The sequence below is a fragment of the Melozone crissalis genome, unplaced genomic scaffold, assembly GCF_028551555.1.
Source record: "Melozone crissalis strain CALT ecotype California unplaced genomic scaffold, PUWL_Pcris_2 ptg000019l_1, whole genome shotgun sequence".
Classification (NCBI taxonomy): domain Eukaryota; kingdom Metazoa; phylum Chordata; class Aves; order Passeriformes; family Passerellidae; genus Melozone; species Melozone crissalis.
The window spans coordinates 26,760,797-26,788,081 of NW_026535797.1; the positions used below are offsets into that span (position 1 = coordinate 26,760,797).

At 39.4% G+C, this 27,285-nt stretch overlaps 2 protein-coding genes across 2 annotated transcripts; one reads left to right on the forward strand and one right to left on the reverse strand.

Moving 5' to 3' along the window:
• The first annotated feature begins 316 nt into the window (after positions 1-316).
• On the forward strand, positions 317-14,464 carry SYT15 (synaptotagmin 15). The gene is made up of 9 exons (XM_054276567.1): positions 317-517; positions 4,996-5,284; positions 8,114-8,312; positions 8,977-9,119; positions 9,634-9,929; positions 10,720-10,890; positions 11,381-11,501; positions 12,573-12,752; positions 14,181-14,464. Exons 1-9 carry the CDS (start codon positions 317-319, stop codon positions 14,315-14,317), a joined length of 1,737 nt encoding a protein of 578 aa, XP_054132542.1. The 3' UTR covers positions 14,318-14,464.
• Positions 14,465-16,707: 2,243 nt separating this feature from the next.
• SHLD2 (shieldin complex subunit 2) lies at positions 16,708-25,750 on the reverse strand. The gene is made up of 8 exons (XM_054277172.1): positions 24,190-25,750; positions 23,572-23,679; positions 22,608-22,802; positions 21,633-21,767; positions 20,489-20,695; positions 19,414-19,648; positions 17,714-17,829; positions 16,708-17,135 (listed from the first exon to the last, which is right to left on the reverse strand). Exons 1-8 carry the CDS (start codon positions 25,685-25,687, stop codon positions 16,963-16,965), a joined length of 2,667 nt encoding a protein of 888 aa, XP_054133147.1. The 5' UTR covers positions 25,688-25,750; the 3' UTR covers positions 16,708-16,962.
• Positions 25,751-27,285: the final 1,535 nt, after the last annotated feature.

Sequence of the window (27,285 nt, forward strand, 5' to 3'; positions counted from 1 at the left end):
CACAGCTGCTGCAATGTTGCTCTCATGATACCTGTTAAGTACCCTACACCTGATTTAATTTCTTACCCTTTGTATCGAGGATTTCTACACAGACCAAACCTGATTGATATCAACTGCAATCAAAAGTATTTGGAGCCAAACCCTTTGGCGTTGGGTGTATTTAGGAGACATCATCATGTATTTTTGATGCATGCTGGACACTACCAGTACTAGATAAATACTCTGTAAATGGACCAGGCATTCCTCATTACTTGTCACAAAAGCAGTGTAAGAATGGGCAGAGTGGCTCTTTCTAGTAAATTCCTTTGCAGGTGGGATGGTGCCCCAGCGAGTTCCTGTCACACTGAAGCGTTTGCTCGGGCAGGGCCAGGAGCTGGGGAGCCCCAGTCCCGGGGAGTCCCGGGGAGCTCGGGCAGTTCCAGCACTGCCCTGTGGGGCCCTTGCCAAGGAAACCCAGCAGGGACAGCCCCAGGACGGCGCCCGCTGGCCCCCTCCCGGCCACTGCGCAAGGACAAAGGCATCGCCCCCCCACGTCAAAGAACCACTGCATTATATGGAAGGTTTACTCTTTTTTTCCTGCAGTCACCATTTCGACTTTTTATTCTTACATCTTTGACCCTCAAGATCTCCCTACAGTCTTTCCCAGGATTTTGAGCAACCTTTAATTCTTGTTAAACACGAAAATGTCTGGGATGACAACTATAAATCTGTTGCTGCGATACAGAGAGCAGTTTTAGGTGCACTGCAGAGACACCTTTAAATTAGAGCACACAGATCTACAGCTTTCAGTATCTGATTCCAGATGTAAATGCTTCCAAAAAGAAACATCACCTTTTGCTCTCAGTTAAGTTTGCATCCCCTAAGGCTGTACCAGCTAGAGCTGTATTACACAAGGTGCAATTGCTATGCCACATACACGATTTTGTGCTTCCCTGCTAACCTTAAGATGGATTAGTGTCTACAGATTCACCTGCCTGCTCAGCAATCCCTCCCCATTTGTCTAATTCACATTATGTCTGGCTTAAATTCATTATCCCTCACTCAGAGAATGAGGCTTAGGAAAAACAGTCTAAAATAAACACCCGTCTTGCCTTAGAGCAACTTCTGTTGTTCACTACAGCTGTGTGAACAGCTCATTTTTCATGTGTAGACATACAATCTTGCAAGGTCCTGCCAAAGTTTTGGAGTTTAGATTACTCTTATCAAGGCTGGGAAGTGTACAAAACTGGAACAAAAAGTCGGATATTGCACCCAAAAATTTTTAAAACCATGCAAGCCAGAGCTACACAAGTAGTTTTCTCTGTGAAAGTCTCTACTTGTGCATATTATCTCTGAACTTGGAGTTTATTAACAAAGTAATTTTTAAAGGAACATTTTGTATTCATATTTTCCTAAAACATCAACAGCCAGCTAACTTTCTTAATGCAATTTACATTACGAAAAAACCCTTGCAACCATAAGAACACATTCTAGTAAAAGCAAACCTGAAACTCCTATTAGAAAACACAGAAAAGTCATTAGAAAGGAATTCAAGTTCATATTTTTCCATTTTGCTTCATACATTCAAAAAAAAGTCACCTTTAAAGAACTTTTGCTTTCCTCTATTATTTGCACCAAAGCCCAGCTTTGGACAGGAGGTGGTGCTATAGTCTGTGTAAATTTTGTTATTAGGCAACACCAACAGCTAAAGCTTACTAAAAGCAAAAGGAAAAGGTAAAAAAAAGAGAAACATTCTAAATCCTGTAGAAGTGCAGGCATGCAGACTTTACCTACAGATGCTTTCATATCAGTAGGTATTCTGTAACAGTGCTAAAAAGTTTTGTAAGAAGGCACTGAAATATTTGTGTCTGTCAAGGCAAGGATTTCAAATACCTCGCAAAACAGGATTATTAAAGCATGGAAAAAACCCCTGTCATACACAGCTCTGGGAAAGCTGTAACAGTTTATATGTGGCCAAGGCTCTGCTGAGCAGCTCTGGGCCATGGGGAAACTGATGGAACACTGGAAGATTTTTGCAGCTCCAGTGAGAGCATTCTGCCTGCCTCTCCCTGAAGAATGCCAAGGTTAGCTGCAGGGTCAGATTCACTGGGCCAAGATGAAATGCCCAAGCAGGAATCCAAAGCCCATGCCTAGGTTAATGCTCTTTCTCCCTCTCTCCTTTCTTCTTTTTCTGTCTTTTTCCTCATGCCCATTTAGAAGCACCAAACACGGCATCATCTGAAGATTTTTTTCTTGCTGTCCGTGTTGCCCTGTCTCTATGCCCATTTCCCACCTGTAACTTTACTGGGAGAGCTGTTCTGGATTGCAGTCTGCTTGACAGTGACTACCACCAGCAGCCAAGCCGAGAGAAAACAACTGTGGAAGACTGGTTCCCTTCTGGCTGCACTTCCTCTCCCATTCTCATCTTTTCTTTGGAAAGGAAGCTAACAAATGACTCCCAGAATGGATCCAAGGGGGATTTTCCAAGAGAGTAGATCTTTCTTTTACATATTCCTTTCTGAAACTATCAATTATCCATAGCCTGCTAATGCCAAGAACTAGGTGTCAGACCAAGGCCAACAGCAGATTGTGGGAGAAATCTTATCTCACTTACACAAGTCTAGATCTGGAGGAACTCCAGTTATTAAACAATCTATAAAATTAGGATAACAATAAGTATTATTTCAAAAAGGTTTGTGATGGCTAACTAGCAGTAATTAATGCTGGTATGGAAATCAGCCAATGGTTGCCTGGAAATGAAAGGCACTATAGAAATTCTAAGTACTCATTATTTCTGCCATTTGCAATTATACTTTTCAATGTAATCTATTTGTTCTAGTCAGGGTGCCCATCAATACTCCCTGCAGATCTCAATCTATTGTTCCTGAATAATTCACTGGTCTCAATAACATTAGATCACATTTAATTGGGGAAAAAAAAAAGTTTACCTCTTTCTAGATGCAATTACAGATGAAGGTACCACTAACATGAAAGTCAAAATTCCCAAACACAAGGGAGTGTGAAAGTCAAAATTCCCAAACACAAGGCAGAAGAACTTGAACATATTTCACTCGACATGGATGGACTTGAAGATCATTCTATGGCTGCAAAATGGGATTAAAAAAAAATAAATTAAAACCCTTTTATTGAATAGTATCTGTTGAAGCTTTAAGGTTATTAATAAATAATAGCAGGAGTTGGGCTTCAGTGTAAAATGATGCTACAATTACTTACCTTTCTAAAGACCTATTGATGCTTGTGATCCTACAGCTATATCTTCTTTAAATAGTTTTGTATCCTTTATCAAGGAATGCTCCTATAAACAGATTTAAGTAATTACATGCAATCAAATTAATTGTAAATCAGAAGTGGATAAAAAGGTTTATATGTCAAATTAGCCAACTTTAAAAACACATCTGTTGAATTCCCAGTCTACTGGGAATTACATGAATATATGATAAATTATTTGCTGTTACCTAGATAGGTGTCAAATGAGCACTGTGACATCCCTGTTTTTAAGGTAACACACTTTGGAAAATTGTTTTGTGAAAAATTTTTTAAGTAGTCTTTTAAAGCTCAAGGTTTGACACCTAAAAATGTGTGTGTTACAAAATATGCACCAGAAATATTGAATATTTGTAGTACAATATCTAAGTCCACAAAACAGGAAACTCTTAGCTGTTCAGGGATTTAGGCTAAGAAGGAGGCTGCACTCAGAGATAAAGGAGGGAATAGTTGTGTTTCATGTCCTGTATTTATTCTGATTTCCAGCTGTGGCAAGAACAGCACAGAAAGACTGAAACGGGGAACTTCACAGTGGAGCAGAAAATCAAAATGAAAGCTCTCTGCTCATCAGCTTTGCCATTACCTCCTTCCACAGGAACTTGGGGAGGGCAGGATCTGCCCCTCCAGGACACGCTGTCCCATCCCGGGCTCGCTGGAACAGGAGCTGAATCAGCAGATGGTTCCTGGCTGTGGCTTCCCAGATGTCCAAGCTCCCACAGCTCCAGGCAGGCAGCACGGCTTGTGTGGGAGCCAGAGCATCTGGCCTGGATCATTTCACTGGGCAGCAGGGCTCTGAAAGCCATCAGGTGTTCACAGCAACTTCAGCACTCCTCACACAGCCACAAAAGTGAGCTCAAGCAACAACACTGCAAGAGAAAGCAGGCAGTTGTTTTCTTGCCATCCTGACGAGTGCAAAACTGCAGAGAAAAAAAACACTACTTCAGCATTTGCAATAATTCCAATGGAGAAATAAGAGTAGCAAAAGTACTGACTGTGCAATATTTATTTAATAATTAACTATCTTACAGACATAAAACTAAAATATATGAAGCTTTTTCTTTTTTGGGTAAAAATTATCTAAATACTTTCTTTCTTCCAGAGGACTCAAAAATTAACAGAAAAAGCTTAACCATGCTACATATACAGCAGAACATTTTAAATGAAATGAAAAGAATTCTAAGGTTCTACAAACCAGAATCTTAGAACAGAGGATTCATTAGGAGGATTCAGAGGATTCATTTCATTAGGATCCTACTGCTTTTAATTCCTTTGCATTTCTTTGGCTTTTAGATTAAACAACACTATGCACTACACAAGCAACAGTAGTGAAGAGAACATGTAATACAAACAGCTGCTAAATTTAAGGTATAGGTTCTTGTTATATACTGGCTGTGAAAGAAGCATTAGGAAACAAAAGGTGATGGCAAATACTTTGTTTCTGAACTATAAATCTGGTTAAGATCTGGTTGCTTGAGGCCACCACACACTCAGAGGTTAAACACCATTACGTTCATAAATACAAATAGGAAGGGCTGTAATTGCAGTTGTCTAAGGAGATATGCGTTCCTTTGTGCTTGCTTATTTTTGTTAAAGATATAAAAGAAAACCATGCTATTTCTGGCCAACACGAATATTCAGAATTAAGCTACTAATATATAAGATTTCTTCTGAGTGTAATTGTAGCTTTTGGAGCTCTCTCACACCGGCAGTGTCGCACAGGTGCCTTTTTAGGGCTGCCAGAGGATTTATGAAGCCCAACGCTCAGCATCATTCCTGCCCGATTCCAGCCCTCCCTCGGGAAGATGGCAATGTCTGTTCTCGGGGAGCCTGGGACGGCGCGGGATCGCTCCCGATCGGCTCCCTTTGCTTTTCTTGGCCGGCGATGCCTCTCCTCGAGCTGCTGCTGCCGGGCTGTGCCGCGTGCGAGCCGGGGGCGGGCCGGGGAGGGGCTGCGGCGCTCGGACACCGGGACAGCGGCGGGCACTCGGCCGGGCCCGCCGGAGCAGCGGCACCATGGCCGGTAAGTGCGGGAGCGCAGCGAGGGAGGCAGGGAGGGGGTGCCCGGCTCCTCCCGCAGCCCCGGGCGGCAGGAGCTGGGGAGGGCTCGCTGAAGCATCGGCCCAAAGCTGCCCCTGCACCGCCCGGCCGCGCTCCGCTCCGCAGGGCTCGAACAGCAGGGCTGCCGGCACCGCCCGGAGCGCCGGACAGGGGGGAGCCCGGCCTGGAGACAGGCACAGCAGATGGGCAGTCCTGCCTCCATCAGCCCCAGTTATTTAATTTATACTGACTGTGTTTTATGTGGGGATTAAAACTCGTGGTGGAGAACGGGCTGCTTGTAAATTTGCTCATAAGCCAAAAAGCTTCCTGCAAAGTTTAAGTAAAGCTTATTAAAAGCGTGTAATCACACAGTAGGCAAAAAGGGATGCAGTCCCAGAGGAGACAGAGACAGAGGATCCTGTCACCACCTGCTCTGTGCTAGGATAAACCTGGTACCTATCAGCAGGAGACAGGCCCCTGGCTCAGGTAGGGGGAGATGAAGCGGTCCAACAGGTCTCTTCCATCTCTCTGCCATGATCCTGTACCACAGCAGGATACAATACATCAATTTCTCATGACGCCGGATAAAACATGTATATTTTAAATATACAGATTTTCTCCCTGCATACAATGGATGCAACTTATCTCAGTGGTTGATTTGTGACTGGTGCTACATTGTGCCCTAAGTCCCTGGTTCTGTTGCTGATCTAATCAGATAAGGTGGTCTAAAAGTGAGACAAATTCTCCTTACTCTCATTAAAGTACAGGTAACTTCTGGAATGAGTAAAACTTTACCTTATATTTACAGCTGTGTAAAGTTTAAAAAAACCCACAATTTGAGTCTATGCCTATGGGTGTGTCATGAATACTTAACATCATTCTGCAGCGAACAAATTCAGTACATATAAACTCATTCTCTTACTCCAAAATCAATGCACACCTCATCATACTGTCTTTAATGGTAAATGGTGACAAACTGGCTATAGGGGGACACAGGACTGCTGCTGAGAACAGAGACTTATGAATGAACAGGACAAGTTAGAAAAAACCTGTACAACTTACTTGGAATGCTAACCTTTCCGATCAGACAGCAAAACTACCAGGCATATAAAGATTTGCTGTTTATAGTGCACCTACATGAAGGAAACCATTAATTTCTATTATGTTCATGGGCATTAAACTGAAGCATTTTTTCTGCATCTGGCCTTCTGAGATGCAATAAAATACGAGTCTGACTGAAGATATATTTGAGCATGCCCTGAAAAACTAAAAGGAACAAACACACAAAATTCCCATGCTCATATGCATTTCCTCATACTGTGCATTCTTATCAAGGAAAACCCACATTTACCTACATGGCACAGTCAGACTTGTCTCTGTATTAATATTAACCCACACCAAGCAGGTGCTTGTTTCCTGTTGCTCAGAATAAGGATTGCACTAATAGCATGGCCGAATGCTGAACCCACTCAGCTCACCCACCAGCTGCAAGGCCAGCAAAGTGCTGTTGCTGTGGTACAGCCATGAGCAGGGTGGCTGCTCGTGGTGCTGCTGGGAGACAGGAGTGACTGTGTGACTCAGGGAACCAGCCAGCCAATTCCTGCAGAGGCCTAAGGCAACACACCTGGAGGGGAGCTGCAAAACCAACTTGGCCCCAGTGACTCCACCAAATGCAGGAAAATGAGTCAGGATCAGATTAAGGCCTTTGTGGCGCTATGGGCAGGTTAATTTTATAGCACAAGGTAATTACTTAAGTGTTCTGTAGCTGAAGGACATTTCATGTCACTTACTGCAACACAGCAACACTGAAAAAGATCAGCAATATATGTATTTGCAACTCACCTCCCATACTATTTATAGCTCTAATGAATAAACTAAGTTAAATGAAAATAGTTTGGAATTATTCAAAACTATTATTATTTGATAGTCAAAACTATCAGTAGTGTTGACTGATGATTTTGTGCTTGTATTGTCTTTATTTTACTTGTACCATTGTAAAGAGATGGCAAACTGCAAGGTACCTACCAAGCACAGACAGATAAAAAGAAAAAGGAATAAAGCATAATTAAGTTAACTCTACCTAAAAGCAGAGAAGAAGAAAAAAATTCAGCACCAGTTGTGAGAAAATGCCAGGTCAGTTCACTACTTCAGTTTCAGGGGAGACCTTGAGAACTGTCAGCAGCCAGTGCTCAGCTGCTCCTGAGCTGTCTCCCATGGCTGCAGAGTGGAAGACAATTCTAGAGTTTAGGTGCAGAGCAGAATAATCTTTGCACCCTATCACTCCACAATTCTCAGCCATCATGTGAAAGCAATGAACTGAGCCTATTACCAATTGTCTACCCTTGGTCTAACGAGAAATTCTCACAACAGAATTTCTCATATTCATATTAAATATATTTATTAAGATTTATTTGGGTTTGTTCACAGTAATTATAACAAGATTTTGTTGTATGTTAAGCACTCATGATTCAGGAAACTGTGTTTAATGGATACTTAACTTTGACTTCACAAATCAAGAAACACATGCATCCTTAGAAAGAAAACAACCCATAGCTTTACTTTGTTCCTTGAGCCAGGGTCCATTGCAGTAACTGCCAGTGCTTCTGAACACTGTAATCTGTCACTGCCATTGTCATGTCCCTTCAGGTGCTGCACCATGCTATAACCAAACAAAATGTGCATGTGAGCAGAATGCTTCATTTAATAATAATTTTGGAATGGTTTTTGTTAGCTTTAATATTCCTGTCTACACCCAAAATATACTTAACTTTGATCTTCCTGTGATGTTTTGTGTGCTTTTATGTTTGAACAGAACAAGCAGTTGCTGTGGCTGGAGGTATAATAGGAGGGATCCTTTTATTTGTCCTCCTTGGAATAACTGCATATCTGCTCTGGAAAAAATGTTGCCGCCTCTTTTCTTATGAAAAGCTCATCAATCCTGTCAAAACAACAAATGCAAATGCCATTTTCCCGGATCAGGCAAACTCTGAAATTCATCTAAAAAGTACAAGGTACCTATTTTCATTCTGTTTTTAAAGCATATGCTATGTAATTTATTTCAACTTGTCAAATGTCAAATAAGCAGGTGATCCAAATATATGCATGTACAGAAATAAAGGAGATCCTTAAATTATATGAAAACATCAGTCATGTTCTGTTTTGTTCCCTTAGGAAAAGGATAATCTCACTATGAAAGTGATGGTTATTCCTGATTTATTTAAGAGAGAGAATATATTCAAGTGTAATTGGTGAATGGATAGCTTTATCTGTTAGACATACCCAGCCTATGTTCCAGAGTAATTTCAAGTCTAATAACAGAAACAACAGGACTTCAGTTCAGGAAGGAGACTCTTTATGAGAATTAATCATTGCAGGGGTTTTGGGCTCTAAAACAAGCACCTGCAGTTAATTCTTCCTTTCCTTTGAAAGATAAATTCTAAAGGGAAGGAAAGGGGCAAAGAGAAGAATCTAACAGGAGAATTAAGACCTAATGTGCCTCACTGTCTTTTCATGCATTAAGCAATTTATTTTATTTGCTTTTGGATTTTATTTTTACCTTTGCATGTCTGTAGAATTTTTACATTGTGACATAAGAACAGTAAACTTACTCCTCTCATCAAGTTTGATTTCCAGCTTTAAACCAGAAGAGTCAATAGGTGCTGTTGTCTTGAGCAGGTCCAGAAGTGTTCCATTTATCATTCCACCAACACTGCATGGGCGAGACTGGATTCACCTGACAAATGAAGAACAGGTTCAGGAAGACAGGGACCCCTTCATGACCCCTCAGTCTGGGCCACGGTCATCATTTCATTCTTTGGGTATGGCATTGCAAAAATGGGACTATTTTTAAGGGTAGGGTGGCTTTATCATTATGAAGCATATATCTTGGGGGCACAGCAGAGACTGCATTACCCAGCACAAGCCCTAAATGCTCCATGCAGTTATATACTTTATATATGAGAATTGGGCAAGAATGTAGTCATTTTGGTCCCTTAGACATTTGGCAGCCAAAGCAATTTCTCCTCCCATATTTTGTAAAGGCCAGGAAGTGTCTGTTGTCCCCAGGAACAGCAGTCACCAGCTGCACTCTGCAACAACAAACAGCTAGAATTAACCAGGTACAATCAAAGGAATAAGAGAAAGAAAACTGCTGCAGCCTACAATTACTCCCCCAAATTTGAGGGAAAAGGAAATAAAATATGAAATTCTAACCAAAAATTGATTGTTAATAAAGAGGGTAATCTGATTTACCCCAATACAACAGTGGTTATAAAAGTGCCTGCAATGGTTCTTGAGGCTAATCTGAGGGTGCTTGTTTGCCTTTTCTTGTAGCTGGAGCTTATGTTGTAGGAACCATTAACCCAGATCTGTACAAGTTTCCTGAAGACAAAAGTGAAACAGATTTTCCTGATGGCAGCATTGGCCGCCTCTGGTTCTCCATAGAATACGAGCAAGAGTCAGAAAGGCTCCTGGTCTCCTTGATCAAAGTCAGAAAGCTGCAGCCTCCTGCTGATTCCTGCAGTCCATTTGTGAAAATCTACCTGCTGCCTGATGAAAGAAGCTACCTGCAGTCCAAAACAAAGCGTAAAACTCTTAACCCCCAGTTTGATGAAAACTTTGTTTTCCAGGTACTTTTTCTTGTGATGAGGCAGATTTTTATTTGCAAATATTAACTTGTCAAACTACGGTACACGTTTGTATGCTCACAATGCTTCTACCAAGATAGAAGTGGTTTCCACCAGAGACAGGATTTTTTTACTGGGGCTTCTGGAGATCCTGGGCTACAGAAGCATGTGGCTCCAGAACTGCTCTTACTTCTGGTCTGTACCAAAGTTGAGGATTCCAGAACTTGCCCTGGGAATAATGAAAACCCCAGTTTGAACTAGAGCTGAGCAGTTCAGCCCAGAGTTCTAGAAGTCCAGAAGGAGCCAATACTGACATCATGCTTTCACAGCTTTTGGTTTTTTTGCTGTGGAAGTAGGCTAGACAGCAGAACCTGGGAGGAATCTCTGGGCTGCTGTTTGTACAGTACTGCACAGCTTGGCTTCCCATGCTAACAGGCACATGCCACAAGACAAAAGCTCTAAAACCAAAAAATGTTTGTGTTTCAGACAACCGAAAAAATGTTTACAGATTCTAAACATCTGAGTCTGAAAGTGAATGCATCACACAGCACTAGATCCATATGAGCTAAAAAAACCCACCAACTAACTTCACAGCTTTCAAATGAACTCGTATTTTAGCTTGGATCTTCCACATAGCTCAAGCTTTAGGCAAATTTTAAAAGTACTTTAAATAATTAAAGGAAATCCCCACCTAAACTTACTCAGTTTGAAAAATATTTCCTTTGAAGTCATGCTAGAGTAGGAAAGTGTCAGATGTTTTATAATTATTAATATTCTTCATTTTCCTGTACAGGTTTCCAGTAAAATGTTGCTCCAAAGGACACTAAAGTTTTTGGTTTATCATGTTGATAAACAGAAGAAGCATCATCTCCTAGGTCAAGTTATCTTCCCACTAAAAAATGAAGCATTAACTGAGGACAACAGACTAGTCATATGGAGAGATCTGGAGAAAGAAAACTTGGAGGTATGTGATACCAGGCTCTCAGCACTGTGCAACTTCTGTCATCCTACAAGTATTGGAAGGATATAGCTAAAGTAGAACTACATTCTACCAAGTACCTCAAATGCAAAACTTCATAAACATTTGGAATAGAAATTCCCATCTTAGCAACCTGCAGATCCATAGCTGTTGTAAAAGGGTACCCAGATGCTTAGAAAAAGTCATATGAATTAGGAGATTGCTACATAAGAACTTTTTCAATTAGTAAGAAAAAAAGGAGCAGAAGGGGAAAGGAAATAGCTAGCCCCCCTGGAAAAGTAATTCTGAGGGTTAGGAAGGCTGATTAATTGGTTCCATCAAATGTTACAACAGAATAAATAAAGCCATTACAACTCACTCACATGCCTCAGTGTGACAGAAACCATTAGCATGAAAAGGGATTTTTCTCCCCATTTGACCACACGATGAGGGAGTTTTTCAGACAAGTTTGACAAGGGTTGTTCTGCTTCCAAAGCCTCCTTCAGAGCATGGTGATATCCAGTTCTCCCTGAGCTACAATGACTACCTGGGCCGTCTCACGGTGGTGGTTCTGAGGGCGAGGGGATTAAAGCTCCAGGAGGAGAGCCCTGCTGTTGGTAAGTGGGATTTCCTCCCTGCTGTCAGCTCCACAATTCCTGTTTTCATTTGCTCCTTCCTCATCTGTACACCCAGGCTTGTGCTGTGGGACTCTGACAGGAACAAATAAATATCCTGGTGATTTGAGTGGAAACAAGTCATATTCTGCCCTGAGGCAATTAGATTTTGATAGCTTAGTTTTGCTATCTTTGGAGTTTGTTTCATAATAAAAGGTTTGTCCTGTGGCAATTGGTGGTAACTTTTTTCTCCTGTTTTTGTACAGTGAGCAACATCCTTTTGCTGCTCTCCAGTCCAGAGAAGGCAGCATTTCAGGGGACATTGACATTAACAGTTGCCTCAAGTCAAATTCCCAGGGGTAACAGCTGCAGGATAGCTGCTTATACTGAACATCTGTCCTGGGAGGAATTGAGCTGAGACAAAAAAATCTCAGTTTAGGACAGCCTGGCTATTGTTCAAAGGACATGGCATGGACTCACAATTTTCTCCCTTAGTGCAGAAGGCTTTTTCTGGTACATCATACTCATGTATACCTGGTCTCAGAGATCACCTCAAAATGCTGTTGAAAATCTAACACTCAAAAGCAAGAACAGATGATGAACTAAACTTATATCTCAGTCTGTAGTGATTTCTTGCAAGTTTCTGAAGCTAAACAACATAAATGCAAAATACACCTACAATTTAAAAAGAAAAGAAGTTTAGTCCTCTATATATATTATACACATCACTATGATGTTTTTTTTGACTGAACAAATTAAGCCTTCAAAAAGTCTCCATCAGAGGAAGGGAAGGCACAGAAACATAAGATCAAGGATGCAGGGTAAGAATATGGCTGCTAATTTTACTAGCATTTAAACTGGAAAGTGCACTTCAAAACTGCACCCTCAGTACTTTGTAGCGTCCCTGCTTTATGTCATGCTGGCATGTGTGCTCCATCAATCTTTCACATCCATCAATCTTTCACAATCTGATGTTACACTTGATATTGACTCCCAAAAGGAAGAAATTCCCTAAGCTGTCTCCCAACTGCTTCTTGAAGACGTATTTTAATCTTGAATTTCTTTTTCTCCAAGGTGTGTATGTCAAAGTCTCACTAATGAACCATAATAAATTCATCAAAAGTAAAAAGACAGCAGCTCTTCTGGGAACTCCCAACCCTGTGTACAACGAAACCTTCAGTTTCAAGGCAGATCAGACAGAGCTGGATACAGCAAGCCTGAGTCTATCTGTGCTCCAGAGTAACAAAGGAGAAAGTAAGTTATATAAATTATTATAGTCATATAAGTTACTACAGTCAAGGTATCAAATCTCTGCTATATTTGAGACATGTTTAAACCTGAGAGGAAATAATTCCTTTTCAGCAATAATCATAAAACATGTAAGAGTTTTGGGGTGTTTCAAAGGCTGTCACTTTAAAAGCAGAACAACTTATTTGTAGTTAAGCATATGTCTCTCTTCAGAGGCTACATTCCATGGAAGACATGAATAAAATCACTGTAGCCTAGTCAATGCCAGTACATGGTGCTATGCCTTTGTTTCATTCCAGTATCTCATTAAAACAAACTATGTGAACACTTGTGTGTGTCACACACAGCCTCCAAAACTGTGTGGCCATTCACTCCTTCTAGGCAAATTTCAAAGAGGAATAGAAATTTTAATTCTCTTAGCAGTGAGAAAGAAGGAAGAGAGATTAGCAAACATCCCCATTCCCTGGCAGAAAACCTGATGCTTGAGGCCACCTCTTACTGTTAGAGAACCCATTAAGGAGTTCTGCTTACAGAAGCAAATCAGAATTCAGTATTTCCACATATATTCAGTATGCTCACAAGAAAAACATCTTCCCTGCAGTGCAAATATGATCTCAATAATTTTCCCCATTCATAGCTGAAAAATCCAGGCATGAATAAACAATCTGGTCCTTGGCAGTGGCAACACACATATTACAGCTCCCAGCTGTCTCAGTAATTGCATTGATTTCTTGCAAAGCCAGAGCATCATGTGAATCCTACTGAGGTTGAAGATGCCCAAAATTAGGGCATGCTTCCCCAGTAAAGCTGAGGTAAAGGGGCAGGACAGATACACATCAGATATTTGTGCCTTGAAGATGTTTTAGTTTAACTTCAGGCAAAAGGACAGGCCTGCATTGACTATACACCCACTTACTGCTGTACCTTTTAATGCTGAACTTCAGCAGGTAGAAACTACAGAACCTGAAGTCCAGGGTTACTACTTTGAGAAATGTTTCGGTTTAAAAATACCTTTCAGAAATGGCACTATTTGGAGAAAAACACGTTGTAATCTTATTGCAGGAGTTCCATGCTGTTGTCTCCTTACCACAAAAGCTCCATACCTCCTTGATGTTTCTCATGGGCAGCTCCTCAGAGCACTGACTCTTTCTTCTCACAAAGCAGCCACTGACTCCAGTTCCCTTCTCAACCACCACCCCACTTTTATAGCATCTTCTTCTCACTGGTTACAGCTGTGGCCTGTTAAAGTCAGGCCTGCTCCTGATCTTTGCTAATTGGCCCAGCTGCAGCTCCTTAGGGGTAAGATAACTTTCTACACTATCTTTATTTTCTTATACTCTATCCCCCCACAAATACATGTTGATATTCTAATGTAGGCAAGGATTTCAGAGAAGCATCACAGGTGTTCATCACTAACTGCTTTTTTTTCCCCAGAAACACTTCTGCTGGGACGAGTGGTAGTTGGGCCTTTCATGTACACACGTGGCAGAGAACTGGAACACTGGAATGAGATGATCAGCAAGCCCAAGGAGCTGGTGAAACGATGGCATGCTCTCTGCCACAGCACATGAACAGCACTGAGGAAAAAACAGCCTTAATATGGAAAAGCTCTTACGATCTTTCTCATCTAAATGGTACAAAAATCTTTGCTAAGATTTTGTACCAAACGAAGAATAAAATAAATCATTTCCTTAACCAAGCACAAATAAATGATTTGGTTCCTGGTAGGCTGGGAGTCCCTCTTTCCTCTCTTCAAAATATATGTTCAATTTAATTAACATGCAGCTGAGCAATCAAAACAGCCAAACATGATCTCTCAGTATTAATTATTTTGACTGGAAAATTCCACTTCTTGGTTATGAGTTGTGGGCACAAATGACCACACATGTAGACAGAGCCCAAGAATTGCCAGTGATGACTCCAGGCCTATCTGCCCACTGCTCCACATCACCACAGTGCTTCACCATGGGCAGAGAAGCCCAGTGAGCATGCCAAAACAGACAAAACCCTAAAGACCTGACTAATACATGTGGAACATGTTTAAAGTAGCAGCAGTGTATTTAAGACCTCTTTTGAACAGGAAGGGTGAAGGCACTGCTCATTGGTCACACACCTGGAAGCAGCTGTTCACATCCCCCAGCACCTCAGTGTACTTCCTGCAGTAACTCAGTTCAGTGTTTTCAGCTGACCCCAAGTACAGCACTTTGTGTTAAAAATAAGGGACAAGCAGAGAAGTCACAGAGTCACAAGTGACTGGAGGCTATTCCAGTACTGGAGTACTCTGAGACAGTAAGATGAGGACATGTCCTGTCCTATTATATTTCTCTCTAAACACATCTCTGCTGGAGACACAGCATTGATTACAAGAGCCTTGGGTTTGACCTAGCATGCCCATTCTCACACTGAAAATCCAATTAGCTTAAGCCCTCTGGGCATGTGTCTGTTTTAGTAGTAGAGTCCTCTTCATTAGGTAAATTACTGCTCTCTAAAGTAATTTGGAGCAATTATCCCTAATCAAAATAAAATAGGACATTTTTCTCTTTTTGATTGTTCACTGGGGACCTGAGCTCTGTACCCTTCTCACTGTACAGTCATAAACCAGACACACAGACTACTGCAGCAAAACATTTTGCACAATGGTGTTCCATAACCTCTACGGCTGAAATCAAACCAACTTCCTTTCAAACAGGATACAACATTAATTAATTCAAAGTCTTAAAAATATTAGCCTTCTCTGGGGAGATGAAACCACTTTCCATTTTGATAATATTATTATTACTTCAAGGAAATGTTATGAATGAGAAGATACCACAGAGGAATTGTAAGATAACAGACCTCCCTGATCCACCCTCTGATATGGTACACAGCACCCTCAGTCTGTCTTGCTAATTACACCACTGGATACTAAGTGAGCCAAAACTCATTACATTAAACTGAATTTGACAAAGTGCTCAACCTAAATTATATCAAAAGGGGTAATACCAGCAACTTAATCCCAAAGAGCTGTATTCAAATTTCAGCCCCACAAAACTACTGCAAACCAATCTGATAAGCGAAGTTATTGTGTTTGTTCTGGGGAGAAAAACTACCCAGTAATCATTCTGTGTACATATTACTAGAATAAAATTATTTTACCAAATAAATTTTGCATTTTATTATTTCAATCATACCAGTAAAGATCTTAAAAGTGAGCAGTTAGTAGTATTTCAGACAGCTGGTTAATGAGCATGTGCAGAAGATGCATGGAATGCAGAGTGTTTGTTAACAAATACCCCAAGGTGGGAAGTCACCTGTCTGACTTGATGTACCACTTGAGTGTGGTCCTCTTTTCTTCTCATACATCAAAGTAACAATACTTCCAGCTTGTGTGTTCAGTAATTTCTGCTAAATTGTGAAGAAACAAATTCTAATGCACTTACCAATGTACTTGTACTCATGGTCATCCTAGGGAAGCAAATGAGAAAGGCCCTTTTTGACTCTACCTGAACAAGAGTTATTTCACAGCAAGAAACATCATCAAATAAGGAGTTCTAATACAATGTTTTTAACTGTCACATAATGAGCAATTTTTTTACCTACTGCCTTTTATATAACATCCATCTAATCCTGTGCTTGCGACTTACCTTGAGCTGAAGGAGGTGGAATGATTACAAACCAGTTCTGTTTTACAAGAGAAAAGAGCAGCAGCAAAATTGCTGAGGTTAATGGCAAAAATTCTGCCGTTAGAAGAAGGAAAGCAACCACAACAGCAAACAAAACCACCAAGCTCCAGATAGCATATGGGATAACATAAATAAAAATTGAGTAACTAAAATATTACTGAATTCTCTGTCTTCCTCTAATATGCCAGGTCTCAGGAAAATTCAGTCTCTCACAATAGTAGTGAACTTTTCTGAGGAGAAAAAGGAAACCAGATATGGAAGAAATTGTTGGAGTTTATTAACATCATTATTACCACAAATATGCATGTATAAAAATATATTATGCATGTATAAAAATATATCCTATGAAAATTCATCAGAATTACTCCAGCAGTATATACTATTAGCTGATATTCCATACCAGTCCTTTTGATAGTTTTGTTTTTTTCATAAGTTAAAACCAAAATCCTTTATTATAGTTTTTAAAAGAGATTTGCTTCCTTCAGCTAAGTAATTTTTCTTCTGCTTCCCATCTGTGTGTCCTTATGGTCTTTGTTACTCAATTAGTGCAGAGGTCAAAGATCAGGATGAAAATTCAACAGATGGAAATCCTTTTGCAAAGGATAGCTGTTCTCATCTAGCACAAAGTGGCTTCTGATTTCCAACAAATAGGATGCTTCTGTATCTGCCAGCAGTGAATGACACAGATCTGCTACTATTGTGCTGTAGGTTACATCTGAAGAGGGCACTGAAAAACACAAAACAATTCAATTTACACCTGATTTTCACAATAGCACCTAACATTCAAGTTCTACCTCCATGAAGCTCCATTGAATTACTGCAAGTGAAGCTCAACATCTGAACAGAAAATTAGCTTTTATTTTTAATTACTTTTTAAAAACAATAAACTGAGCCTGTTTATCATTAAAATGTTAACACCTGTGAATTACACAAAACACCTCAAGTCAAACAGGATGTATAAAGTGAAGCTTGTCTGAAACACAGCTCAGTGTTTCACCTCAGTGTTTCACATCATGAAAACATGCCAGCTCCTTCTAAAAGCTCCTAAGACATTCAATTTGGCACATAAGGAATCTATTGAGTTATTGAATATTTAGGTATATACCTATTATATAACTAAGTCGTAGTTATTCACACCTCCCACCTCCTGTTGTTGCAACCTCTCCTCTGAAATTCTGAGTTTGTCAGACAGCCACTTTGATGTTGGTTGTTTAGGGTTTTTTTAAACTGTCAATGATTAAAAATTTTCCTTCCATTGTGAACTTTGCTGCCTGTTTCTATCACAAGTAATTCATGAATCAGTACCTACTAATCTCTTCAGCCAGTCTGCAGGAATATTGAGGAAGATTTTTTCCATCAACTCAGACGCCACATGAACGTAAATTTCATGTCCTTCATCTTCTACTGTCATCAAAGCAGGTCTAGATCAGAAAACAAAGTTTCATGAAAGTTAGCTGCTATGGTTTGTTTTTTGTTGAAGGAAAATTTTAGAAAGCACTACAACATAATACCAAGAAAGAGAAAAGTGAGAAAATCTCTATGTACTCGTGTCAAATCTGTAGCACTGGAATCAGTTTGAGGAATAAATAAGGAAATGGCCTTAAACTGAGACAGGACACTCAGATTAGACACTAGAAGGAAATTTTTTACTGTTAGGATGGTCAGGATTGCACATGGAGGTGGTGGAAGTGCAAAGCAGGGACATAAGCTTAGGTGTATCACCTGGAATTGTACCACCTGTATCAACATCACTCTGCATTATCTGTCTTAATACATCACTTTATAGCCACATAATGCCAGGGTATAGCTCTTGCACGATAAAAAGTACCAAATGTTTTCACAAACCACTGAACAAATAAAAACACCTATTTGGAAATATTCCCAAGGTGATGCACTCTTACTAAATTAATCAGAAGAAAATATCAGTGCAAAAATGTCAGGCTTTTCTCTGAAAATAATGGACATGTAAATTCTACATCTGGACGTGTTCCCACGCTGAGAATACAAACATTGGAAATCCTTAGCATTTTTCTACCCTCTTTTGTGCAGGAGCAAATTGAGGTCCTTCACGCCCACTGAGATTTTATAGCCTTATGAAAGACTGGCAGAACCTTTTCAGTTAAGGAAAAAACCTCTTTGCACTTAATCCTCCCTCACAGAAAAACAAATAGCACATAAAGATGCAAGACTATTTTGCTTAAAGGAAAAATACTAAGTCACTACCTGATTAGATAAATAGGATATTTAAGTCCTAGTTCATTAAGTAATAGTATTTAAGTTAATGATTCATTAAGCTCATTATGAAAGAGTTTAGAAAGAATTTGAGAAAAAATTTAGATTGAAAATTTACATATTCTAGAATTCTATCACGTCCATAGTTGTCTCAATAAACATTCTCTAGCTAAATGTCTTTCTAGTCACAATGAAAACTGCATTTCAAAAGCCCAAGATAAATGTGAGAATTGAACAATGAGTTAATAAAGATGTACCTACATCAACTGGATCCACTTGGTTTATTTTCTCTAAGTGTGAATATTTTGTGTCTCACAGTGCCATCTGGTGATAACTCACTATCTCAGCTCTCCCAGAATGTTTATTGAAAACATTTGTCAATATTAATTCTGCACAGCTGAAACTGAACTAATCAGTTAAAAACATGGTTCTGCCTTCACATGATTTCAGATTTAGGCTGGAACAAGATTCCCAAGGAGTTTTCCTTTGGTCCTCAAGCTTCTACTCCACCTCAGCTTTATCTGACACAGTACTGGGTAAACATCATTCCTGCATGATAGTATTCATAGAAATTAAAAAGTTAGACTTAAACTAAGAATATCGTGTATAAATAATGACAATATAATACACCAATTCAAGAACAACAAATTGAAAATTCATTAGAGAGACAGGGATTGCTAACCACACCTTTAACAAAGAATTTTAGGTATGGGGGAAAACAAAATGGAGAAAGTTCGCCTCCCTAATAATACACATTACTTTATTTTGTTTACCTGTAGAATGTTTTAACTTTGCTGTATGGTAGACATCTAATACATTGCTTATAGATCATGTTCTCATCTGCCTGTAGTTCCAAACCACATTTGGCACAACCTGAATACGTAATCATAGGCAGAGAAGCCAAAACACATTCCAGGGAAGTGTCAGCAGAGAAGATGAGTTGCTTGTACTGACCAGTGGAAATGGTAAACTTCAATTCCAAGATATGGGCTTTCACTTGAACCACTCCTACAAAAACAATTCAAGTATGAATTAAGTTTTATTTAGAACTGAAAGCAAAATCAGTGGCTACAGCTGATTAAAAACCAAAATTGCTATCAAGAACTTTCTCAGTTTTTTCCCCTTTGTTAACACATGCTCAAATTTTAAGAGGTATTTTGTTCAGTGAAAAATCTTAGTGACTAAATATTATTTTAAAATGTGTAAAACAACTACATTTTCAGGTACTATATCAGTAGATGCCACTATAGAAGGTGCCTGAATAAGAGATCAAAACTGTGCAAAGAATTTCCAAGTGGTTTTCTTCCCACTGTTTCAAAGACACTGAAAAGCACAGCTTTAACAACTTAGCTTTTCACTATTTATATATAAACTAGAGTTAAATGCTGCAAGAACAGCTTTAATCACTTCCTAGAATTTAACACCATAGCCATCTTCTAGGTTTATCTGGAGAGGATGACTTGTGTAAAACATCTTCTTTGTCATTTTGTAAGAAGCTTTCAATAGCAGTAGCTATTGAGAGTTCCAGTTTTTGAGAAACACTGATGAACTTCCAGTAATTAGTCACATCATTACTGGGCTGAATGGTGTGGACAACAGAAGTCAGCATTTCCCTCTGTGTTCCAAAGCTGCCTTTGCCTGGTACACACCACATCTATCCCTCTGCTGGGCTCATGGGATGAAGGCTGCATTCAGTTTGGCCAAGAACAGGGCAGCAGCCTCCATAAGAAATTCAGAACCAGACCTGGGCTACCTTAAAAAACAACCACCTTGCTTCATCAAGAGAGCATTATTTTGCCTATTTGTGCATGGCACAACAGACATGACAGAGCTATGGATAACATTTACCTGAGCATTTTTCATCCAGGAGTGCTGAGAGCCTTGTCAATTCCATGAGGGATGTCTGACTTTTCTGAAACTTTTCTTTAAATTCAACTGCCCTTTTATCATCATCAAACAAGCACTCATAGGATGACCATGGAGTAGTGTGCAGTTCCAGGTCACCTGAGACAGAACTACACTGGACCAAAAGGTACTTGAAGGCCCATATGTGGTCTACAGAACAAAAAAAGCAAAAAGAAGAGTTTACTCTCTGTACAATGGTTAATTTACAGAAAGACAAGGTCACTTACAAGATTGAGAAACAAATCAAAAGACATTCTCATAGAGCCAGCTCTGGTAACTTCCTTTTAAGTGTGATGACATACAAGGTTCTTCCTTTCCCTATAAACTCTGCATGAGTTGTTTCCCATAACAGAAATTTCATTTCACCTCTACCAAATTCAGCTGTCACGGCAACTCAGCACTCTGAAAAAGAAACCAGCTCTGAAATTTGTTGTCAGCACTAATGCTGGCAGTGTCTCAGAGAAAAAAAAATCTTCATGTTATTAATCAACTTCCATTTTTTAATATGTCCCTGTTTTTTAATCTTCTATCTCCACAAGTATCAACTTAACATAAACCTAGTTTAACTTTTCTTAAAAGAACAAGACTAGGAAAAATCAAAGTTTGGTAGTAGTCACTGCACAGTCTATGTAATTCTTGCAAGAGATGCTTTTACTTAGTTACAGCTGAACTTGTTCTCAAGACCATCAGGATATAAAGCCTGACATGAGTAAAGTGGAAAGCAGAAAGTGAAAAAAGGAGTAGGAAAAACCCAGCAATTCATGCTACACCAGACAGTGATAAGGAACACCCAGCAAAACTGGTAACACAGTTAACAGTCATGGATTTTTTATAATTACTTAACCAGGCACTATACAAGTAAGTGCATCTTGTAAATAGATTCAAGTTTTTAAATATTTATGCCTTCTCAGTCTTCTGAAGGGCATTCAAATTCTGTGACTGATGACACTGCTTCTAAACAGAGGAGATGTTAGAACTATCACAAAATACATTACCCCTCCAAGGGGAGTATTTAAAGGCTGAATGGATAAATGTTACCAGCTGAATACTTAAAAGGCACTGACAGCCATAGGTACAAGGACCTTACCTTTTTTCCTCTGAAGCTGGGGGTACCAGGCAGCCCCTGCTCCCCACAGAACCATCCTATAGTGCTGATCTCTGTTCTGTTCTACTGTTAGAATAATTTTTCTTTGGCTGCCACCTCTGTAGCTGTACACAGATTCTGATAAGAATTGAAACTACATTACTTCTACAGTAAAAAGCATACAAGCACACAAACCCCATGTGCCTCAGTATTACAGTGAAATCATGGTGTTATCACATTTTATCTACAATTAAAAGCAAAGAAGAATACACCTACAATTTCTTCTGGACAGAAAATAACCTACTTTCTTCTGCAACATGAATCTAGTTTGAGGGAGTGCATAAAGTACATTAATTAACTTTTATCCATCTAAATACTCAGTAACTGGACAACTCCCTATGAAGCAGGAGGTATCTGAGCATCTTTCACCTCCCATTCATCCTGACTTGTACTGAGTAGAAAGAAGTTGTACTCAATCTCTCAGCAACTGTTGAAATAAGAAGTTCCCATAACTTCTGTAGAATACAGGGGAAGAAACATTTCTCTAAAAGTTTTCACATAAAAGAAAACTATAGGCACAAGGTGTACAAGGCACACTAAAACTATTAGTAACAGTACATACAAATCTCTACACAGCTCTTATCCAGAACACTGCATGTCTGTTTCAGTTCCACACTAAAACTACAGCATTTTTCATAAATAATTCTTGAACAAGAACACCTGGATGGAATATCTAGCTCCAAGATTTACTAGAGCAAATGATGAAGATTTTTATCTTTAAAATTCTGCATTTAAAACTAATAAATATGCTATTGATGATGTGGGCAGAAATTTGTATCTTTAGTTCAAGATGATAGTGCAATGAGATCAAATCTTTGTGCAAAGCTTGAAATCAAGCAGTGAGAAACATTTTGCCTTGCAAAATTACTATTTAAGTTCCACCTATGGCAGAAGTTGAAGTCCAGTGCATGAACTTACCTGTTAACACAGAAATATTGATAATTTTCAGGATTGAGTGCACCAAAGTATTGGGCTGGAGCTGATCTAGCTGCACATACTGAACATCATCCAGTGTCTGAACTTGTCTTTGTGGAATGTCTCTGAAGTGTGGAAATTCTGATGATATGTATGCCAATAAGCCATGGAGAACACCATCATCCACTAGAGGATAAACTTACATGGAAAAAAGGCAAAGTCACATACTGCTTTTTATGCTTAGAAGTGTAAAACTTGTAACTTGGAACATGTTTACACTGAAAAAAATCAGAACAGTTTTAGAAAAATTTTAAAGTTAGAAATTCCTGAGATAAATAACCCTTGATTTGAAATTAAACTGTACTTCAGGGTAGTATCAAGAGGAGGCAGATGAAGTTAAGCCAAGTGCAATATTTTAAAATACACCAAAAAAATCCTGTATCAGAGCTTGGTAAGAAGAAAGCTGGTTTTGGTCATTGACCTCAGAATCTGCCTTAAGAGCTGGCATCACAACACTGGACATCACAAAGACAGGAAGAACAATGGTGATACTTCCACAGTATTTTCCCCTCAGTCTCCAACTCTCCATGGCCTGCAATTAATCATTTTGCCTGAATGGATCTACTTACTCCATTTTGCAAAAAAGTTAATCCTCATGCAATCTCAGACATCACATGGGCAGGTCCTGGGATAACTGCTCTTTCCTAAACTAAACTAATTTTTTTTTTTTTTTTTTGAGTTCAGAGTGGTAGCCACCAAACTTTATCATGACCTCCACATGCCTATCTGATGTCATGTCCACATCTTGTGCTCAGTGTTCCTGTCACATTTTTCTATTGTGTTTTGTACCTCTCAGTTGCACACATTTCTATTTTACCCTATGTGTGAGGCATTGCCAGCAAAATGGAGCACTTGAAATAGCTCTTTTACTGTGTTTTTCATGGCAACTTATGCAATACAATCTTACATTTTTCTGCATTGAGAGCTGAGCAGTTCCCCAGATTCAGTAACTGACTGGTAAATGTTGACTGAAGCATGACCTCTCCACACCAAGGATTCTCACACATTATTATATCTGCAAGAAAAAAACAACTTTATCAACTCACATGTCAACAATAATGAAGTGTATAATATTTCTCTTGACTATATAACTGTCTTACATACAGATGTGTAAGGCACAGGGAGATCACTTGGAAATGCAGTGACTATATTTTTTAGTCTACCAACAGCATTTACAAGGAGTTAGTTAAATTTTCTCATTAGTTTGATGTAATTCTTAAATTCATTAGCCTCCTAGCAGACACTGCTTAGGGCTGGTTTGTAGCAGCACTTGTACTTTCCAGGAACAACTGTTTTAAAACACTGACACCTTACAGAATGGCCCTGACTCTCTGTGGCTGTGTGTGAGAGCAAACTTCCATGGAATAGTCAATGTTCCACTGGCAGGATGAATGAGAACTCAATGATGTAAGTAAGCAACTTACAAATGCTTAGCCATAATTCCAAATGACTTGTTACATTCTTCTACTTTAAACAGGCATTTTAAAGATCCATATTTTAAAAAGGCAAACAAAAGAACTCTCACCTGTAAGCAGTACAATATCCCCAGGAAACACAGTGAGGGACCAAAATGCAGCATCACGCCACAGCACCACCTTTCTCTCAATTTCTGACTGGTCAGTAACAACAATTGTTGCCACAGGAACTTTACATGAAGATTTTGGTTTAGTCTTCTTCTGTATTTCTTTGATATGACAAGGATGTACAACTGCAACCAAAATATTGTACTTTTGATTTTTGCTGCAGCAATTTTTAAGTTGTGATAGTTTCTTTTGGAATTTCTTGAACTCTGTCATCCTGTCTGGATCCACTCTCACCCCAGAACCAGGTGGAGAAGAATTCAGTTTAGCTCTCTTGGATTTCAGTTGTCTTCTAAATGCTGAGTGAGAAAGATGAAAGGAATCTTCATGCTTGCGGAGTCTTTTAGAAAAGTTCTTGTGAGAACAGTTCCCTTGAGAGCACAGTGTCCCAGAGCTCAATGGCTCTACATGGATTTCATTTACAAGTGGCTCAGCAGGAACATTAAGTTCTTGAGACTTTTCTGCATTTTCCTGGGCACTTTCTTCCTGTTTTATAGCTTTAATAGAAACATTTTCCCCATCATCCTCAGAACTGAAAAGTTCAAGAGAACTCGCATCCTCTTCGTCATACTCATTTTCAGTCACAGTAGTAGTACATGTTCCAACACCAGAATCACACTGGAAGTGATCATAGTGTCCTTTTTCAGCTTTTTTGCCTGCTTCTATTTCTGACAGTTTTACAATACTTTCCTGCATCTCATTCTGTGCAGAAACAGCCACCCGACTCGAAGTCACCACACTACAAAACTCAGTGTCTGCTGACACTGCCAAGTCTGCACAGCCATTTGGCTCTTTTGGCTTAGACTCCTGACCTTTTTGGAAAAACACATCCATACCTTGACTCGGATGTTCATGATGCTCACCTCTGTGAGCTGCCTGAATTCCCACAGACTGTAGGTGGATGCTGACCTGCTCAGTGCTGGCAACCAAAGCAGAAATGTCAGAGCTGCCAACTTCTGAAGGACAGGCTTTTGTCTCAGTGAGCTCTGGGCAGCAGGCACCTGATGGCTTCTCTTGTCCAGCTGACTCTGCACAGCCCCGGGGCAGGTGCTGATCTGCAGCCTGATTTACATCTGCAGGTGTAATTCTGTCTTTGGGTTCCTCACAATCAGAGCACGTTAAACCTGGGCTCTTTTTAGGCGTGCAGTTTAGTGCCACGGGGGCAGGAGACGGCAAATCTTTTCCTTCTTTTGCCCTGACCCTGCCCTGCTGAGCTCGGGCCGCGCTGGTGGGGACCCCTGTGGGTGTGGAGCTTCCTGCCCGGGGCAGCGAGGGGGCGGCAGCAGCGCGGAGCCTCGCAGGAACAGACCCAGGGCTGGCACACAAACAGCGCAGCTCCCTCCACCGCTCACCAGCAGGGGCCGAGCTCGGCTCCAGCCCCTCCCCTGGCCTCGGGATGCTGGGTGCCCCCACAAAAACATGAATCTGAGGTCTTTGTGACATTTTTGACTGCTGTGTAAGATTGACTTAAAATAATGTGGTTTATACAATAAGCACAATAATAAATATCAGCAGATGCAAAAAAAAAAAAAATTACTTTTTCTTTGCAATTTTAAAAACACCTAAAATTCATGGGAATATTTCGTATTTAACTGGTAAAAACACTACTTAACGCCTATAAAAATAGATGTACAAAATCTAAAAAAGGGACTTTATTTTAGAAATATTTAGCATTTATTCCTGTCAAATTTGCACAGAAAAATTTACAGTAACATCTAGTTTCTGATTCTGATACACAGAAACACATTATAGGGAAGTTAAAATTAATTATTTTTAATTTAATTATTGACCTATTTGTCTTCACTTACTATTGCTAATCAAACAGTCAAATGTGACTTCACTATTCAGTACTTGATTTTAACATCTGAAATAAGTGTAAGAAATCTTCAGAGTATGGTTAGGAGATCATTTCATCTCCCAGAAAATTACAGTTTCAACTAAATTATTAAAACACTAGAGATATTTAAAATTAAAGTTTGCTAGGAATGCCATATTTTACATGCTGTTTTGGCATGAAACTACTGTTTCAGGCTATTACTGATAAATAATAATTATTTAATAACCACTAAGAGGTCAGTACATCTTGAGCAGGTAATTTAGGATTTACTTTAATTCATTTATGTAGTATCAAACTACTCAAGTAATTACTAGCTTTTCTAGCTAATTAAAAATAAGCCACTTACACAGCACACAAAAAGAAGACCTTTTATATTTTAGAATTTCTGCTGTATAATTATAATTTTAATATATGCAGAAACAGCTATGACTGTTCCTTAAAATGCTGATAACAGCTCCTTGTTTTGGGTGTGCTGTTACTAACAGAAGTTGCTTCAACAGGCAATTCTGCAGATGTAGAGAACACCAGAAAAAATTCAAGAGCTAATCCAGCTGTAAATAGAAGGAAAAGACCACTGAAACAAATGCAGCATTGAAAAATAGGCAAATTTTTCATTTAGCACTAATTAAATTAGCAACCATTTTCCTAACAACCCCACTAGGGGTCAATAAATCTGCACATTCACAAGGCTCATTTTAACACAGAAAACCCATAAACACTCCAAAATAGTGATCTCTGGTACATGATTGCTGTCACTGGAAAAGCAATATGCATCACTAAAATTAGGGCAAAATACAAAGAAGCTACAAAACCCAGTGACTAGTACTGGTCATTTTTATGCTCATAACCAAATAAATACCATTTAAAACATTGGAGTGTTCAAACTTCTGCAATTGCACATTTAAATTCAGTCCCAGAAAATGGTAACTTTTAAAAGTCAGTGCCCAAAGCTGTGAAAGCTTTGAGTTCTATAAAGAATGGCAATATACAAATAACCAGAAGAACAGAATTTACAGTCAACACTAAAGTAATGGATCAGGTAAGGGAAAGACTAAGCAAAGTTATAGTGAGGTTCAATCCCTAAAGAAGTGATGTTGATAAGTTTTATAGATAAAAGGCTACCAACACATAATGCAAAAAGCTCAGTAACAGGTCTCTGACAAACAGAAAATGTTACTATCAGTTCAAATGAACTTAGTAAAAG